This window comes from Chenopodium quinoa, unplaced genomic scaffold, assembly GCF_001683475.1.
Source record: "Chenopodium quinoa cultivar QQ74 unplaced genomic scaffold, ASM168347v1, whole genome shotgun sequence".
Taxonomy (NCBI): Eukaryota; Viridiplantae; Streptophyta; class Magnoliopsida; order Caryophyllales; family Amaranthaceae; genus Chenopodium; species Chenopodium quinoa.
Window position 1 is genome coordinate 5,016,860 of NW_018742484.1, and position 4,935 is coordinate 5,021,794.

General features: G+C 31.4%; 1 protein-coding gene across 1 annotated transcript; it reads left to right on the plus strand.

Moving 5' to 3' along the window:
- Positions 1-1,665: 1,665 nt before the first annotated feature.
- Positions 1,666-3,733, plus strand: LOC110719505 (BAG family molecular chaperone regulator 1-like). Its single transcript, XM_021898457.1, has 4 exons — positions 1,666-2,178; positions 2,268-2,524; positions 2,639-2,785; positions 3,223-3,733. Exons 1-4 carry the CDS (start codon positions 1,947-1,949, stop codon positions 3,397-3,399), a joined length of 813 nt encoding a protein of 270 aa, XP_021754149.1. The 5' UTR covers positions 1,666-1,946; the 3' UTR covers positions 3,400-3,733.
- The last annotated feature ends 1,202 nt before the right edge of the window (positions 3,734-4,935 follow it).

The window sequence follows — 4,935 nt, forward strand, 5'->3', positions numbered from 1 at the left end:
GCACAAATCAAACTTTAATGTACCCTTTTATTTTTAGTATTCCAAAGTAAAAGAAATAAGTTTGTTCCACACAAATCAAACTCGATATCTGAATCAAGCGATTCCATAACAGTAAAATCTAATTCGTCCTACAATCTGACACAAAAACTTTCGGCAGTAGCAACCAATATACTACCAAACCATTTTCGTATATTAGACATCTACACTAGAACGGTACCAGAAAAGATTTGAAATATACGCAATACACTAGATTAAGTATTAGACTAATGTTTTTGTTGGGTCAACTCTGAGCACCTCCCTTAGAATAAAAGTACAATACTTTCCGACATTTCCTTAAATCACCTGCCTCGTGCAAATCTTTCTTTTTTGTTTTTTGGGTTAACTACTTAACTTGCTCTTTTAAACATTGTATACTCGTACAATTTCCTTGAATCTGCTTAGGCGTCGGAAATGTTGCTTTGGTTCAATGTTTTGGAGATTCTTCGTTTGAATTTTGAAGACTATACTATAAATAAATCACTTTGATTTTGATGGGTAGACTAAATTTTATAACATTATATTATATAGTTTATAGTATATAGTATGGTGTGATATATGGGAAAGGGATAATTGTCTTCAAACTAATCCATGAACAACCCCACACGGTCCAATGCTTGTTACCAACTATAGTTCTTCCCTCCATCTCCGCTATATGGTTGCCTCAATGCTTCCCACGCTCCACCTTAACCTAATCATAATATTTTTAATGTCACAAGTGTAAAAAATATACTACTTTTTTCACTATATTTGTATACCTTATGTTTTAGGTTGTTTAATTTATAATCCGTATTAGTTACCACACAATCGATCTATGTAAGCATGACATTATACTGTTAGTCATAATTTTTCTCTTATGTAACTAATACATCGTATTTAATATGTAGGTAAAAATAAATGCATATATATTACTTTATGAATAGTTTCCCTAAATTTATTCCATGCCATACATATACAATAAAATAAAGGAATGTGCTTGTACATGATTTGATCTCTTGATCTCAAGTTTATACATACTAAAGTTTTAATCACTAACCATTAAACAATTGATGTTATCTTAGCTTCTCAATGTTACTTGTGCTTAGAACAGTTCACATTGGAAGATTACTTGAGTAAGTGGAAATCCAAAACTCCGCATCTTTATAATTGATAAATAACCCTGACCGAATGTGATCATCGCATAGGGACAAATTAGTTAACACTAATAAACACATTCAACATCCAATGAATGTTAGGAAGTTTATCTTGAAATCTTGGATATATTAAAAGTACTTAAAGGGAAGAAAATCATCAAATAATGTTCATAAGGTAAGGTTACTTTACACAAGAATAAATTCCCATTAAATGGGTTGGCTTAGTCATCCTCTATCCTCTATCATTGCAATAGAGAGAGAAAAATAAAGCATGATTATATAATTCCCAACAATAATTTACTGTAGCATATATATTCGCGGACCAAGTACTCTTCCCTTTTTCTTCATTTATAACATCCAATAGTTTAAAAAATTTCCTAAGTTTTGCTTTTGTCCAATCATGTGACTAATATTCCCATTATTTAAATTAATGCTAAAAAAATAATTACCCTAAATTTATTTTATGATTTATATATATAAGCACCACTTTGCTGCGTATATATGATCAATTCCCTCCTCTCTCTTTCTCTCTCTAAAAACTTTTTTCTTCCCAACTTTCTCTTTCCTCCAAATTCATGAACAGAGCATAATCTATAATTTTTCTTAAAAATTTAGCATAAACCCATTTTGTCTCTCAATTTTCTGTAAATTTTTTCATTAAATTTCAAATTTTGAGAAATTTGATTTCTTGGAAAATATTTTTTTTTCTCAAGGAAAACAAACATTCTACTAAAACAGAGTATCTCTGTTTTTTTCTCTTTATTTTTTTTTATCAAAATGATGAAGAAAACAAACTGCAATAATAACAATAATTACAACAATAATAATCACAATAATGTTGGAAAAATGGGGGGTTTAGAATGGGAAATGAGGCCAGGAGGAATGTTAGTTCAAAAGAGGAATTTGGATTCCAATAGAAATTATTCCATTCCAATTCCCACAATCAAAGTTTTAGTGAAATATGGTTCTTATTACCATGAAATTCACATTAATTCTCATGCTACTTTTGGTAAGTTTCATTTATTTTGTTAAAATTTAATTCCCTTTCCTCTTATAATATGAATTGATGATAATGATTGCGAATTTGTGATTTTACAGGAGAATTAAAGAAAATGTTAGCAGAAGTAACAGGGTTACAGCCACAAGATCAGAAATTAATCTTCAAAGACAAAGAAAGAGAATCAAAATCATTCCTTGATGTTTCTGGTGTTAAAGATGGATCAAAGATTGTTCTTGTACAAGATATCATTAGCCAAGAGAAAAGATTTCTCGAATCGCGTCGAAATTCGAATATGGAAAGGGCAATGAAATCTGTAGTCGAGGTTGCCATTGAAGTTGATCAGCTTATTAGCCAGGTAAATTTTTCTCTATTTTTTTTGTTTAATTTTTTATTTTTTGATTTTTGGTATTTAAGTGATGATTTATTTATGTTGTTTGCTTAATTATGTACTCCTATTAATTTTATATAGGTAAAAGCAAAGGAATCAGTAATTTGTAAAGGTGGGAGAGTTGCTGAGAAAGAATTGTTGACTTTGATTGAATTGTTGATGTCTCAAATGATAAAGTTGGATGGTATTGTAGCTGATGGAGAAGTAAAGTTGAAAAGGAAAACACAGGTACTAATTTATTTATTTATTTATTTTGATATTTTGTTTAAAAAAATTGGAAGTCATTAATAACATAATTATTGTTACTCCCTCTGGTCCCTAAAAGAACTACCCTTTTGGACATTTTTTACGGATATTAAGAAACTTAAGTGGAAGGTACAAGTGTATGGGAAAGTTTATAGAAAGTATATTGAAAAGGTAAATATACATAAGATTTGTAAAAAAAAGTAGAAAGAGAAAGTAATAAAAGTATACGGAAAAAGCAAAATTTACATGGAAGAGCTAATTTTGCACAAATATTATTGTAAATTGGAGGGTATTTAATGCAAATGGGATAAACAATTTGGAACTAAAATTTGGTCAAAAGGGTCGTTCTTTTAAGGTGGAGGGAGAAATAATTATGTAAATAAAGTAATTAATTTTGACGATTTATTTTGTTTATGAAGGTGGTTAGGATTCAAAAATATATCGAAATTCTCGATCGATTGAAGGCTCAAAATGCAATGGCAACGACTCGATATGGTGGTAGTCAAGTTGGGTTAGTTGTCTCACAACAGCAACAAAGAGAGCAGAGGAATTTCTCCAATGGACTCATGTTGACATCAAAGTGGGAGAAATATTGAAGATATTGAGACTTAATAAATCTTGATAGTTTGTATACATTTTAATAATGGATTATGGTACTGTTAAGTTTATTGATCGTGAAAAGTCAAATGTTGTGCTTCTTAGAAGAATGCTAATGTAATGTATATAGCAAATATAAATAGCTAGTATAGTGCGTAGTTAAGGTGTTTTGATTGCTAGGTAATGGAATTGCCCCATCTTGGTTGTTTCTAGCCATAGGTTTTTACTTGTAGTACCATATAGTATAATCCACCAATTCCTTTCTTTTTTTTACTCTCAATTCATTTGTGGGATATAAGGAATATAATTTTGGGTTAATATTCTTCTTCTTTAGCTTTTGTCTCGTTTTCTTAAGTTGTTTAATGAATGCTAAAAAAAAGAGGATAACGAATGGGAACAACACATGGCATTACTTTTTTAATTTTTTTTTTCACCAATAATAATTCCACAAAAATATAAATCTTAATCGATTAATTAGATGATCAAAATAAATTCGAATATATTTAAATGAGGGTTAATAAGTGTTTATAACTTTAGATATGATAAATTTTCAGTTTACAACTAAATACGGACTACAAAGTATAACTTCTACGAGTAATAAGTTCATAAGAATAATATTTTTTTCATGTGAAAAAACTAATAAGTTGCAATGGTATAGCAAAAGAATTATGTAACTCCCGCAAAAAAGAAGTTATACTCCGTTACTTGCAAGTGAAAAGAAATATGTGTTGGAATAAGTTGCAATTGGATAGCGAGTTAGCGACTCCAATTACTCCGTAAGTCCGTAATTTATGCAAGTGTTTTTCATGCCTAAAAACCTTTTTTGCCAATTAAATTCACTTATGAATAACATCTCAATTAAATGCTCTAATTAATAACATCCCAATACCCATTCAAAAAATATAATAACATCTCTCCATGTTTTTAATGTTTATTTTGAATCTTTACTTAAATGATTTAAATGTATTTTCCTTCTATATTTATCTATAGATTATTACTCCGTACATTTCAACTTTAGACGAGCATTATTTTTTATAATACTTTGAAGATATTTCAGTGTGCATTATATTTGTGCAAAAAGTGAAATCACTACTATAAAAAGGGGAATACACATCGCCTCAAACAAGCAATATAGATCGCCTCCAAGGCGCTCTACTGGTGGGGTGCTTTATAGTCTATAGAGCGCCTCTTGGAGGCGTTCTATATCTAATATAATACAGAACGCTTATCTCAGATAGGCGCTTCTTATTCTAGTCCTAAAGTAGAGGTGTCCACCGTGCGAGTCGTGCGAGCTGGGTTAGGGTTAGGTGGGTCGCGGGTTGGGGTTTCATGACACACGGCACGACACACGTAGGGTAGGGTGGGCCGGGTCGTGGGTTGGTTCGGAGAAGTTGGACACACCAGGGTTAGGTTCGTGGGTTAGACGAGTCGTGGGTGGGTCGAGCTGGGTTTGTGGGTTAGACGGATCGTGGGTGGGTCGAGCTGGGTTTGTGGGTTAGACGGGTCATGGGTGGGTCGAGCTAGGTTCGTGGGTT

Coding starts and splice junctions, on each gene's coding strand:
- LOC110719505 (XM_021898457.1), top strand. CDS start 1,947: ATGATGAAGAAAACAAACTGCAATAATAACAATAATTACAACAATAAT. Junction 2,525..2,638: donor TTGATCAGCTTATTAGCCAG/GTAAATTTTTCT, acceptor AATTTTATATAG/GTAAAAGCAAAGGAATCAGT. Junction 2,786..3,222: donor AGTTGAAAAGGAAAACACAG/GTACTAATTTAT, acceptor TTGTTTATGAAG/GTGGTTAGGATTCAAAAATA.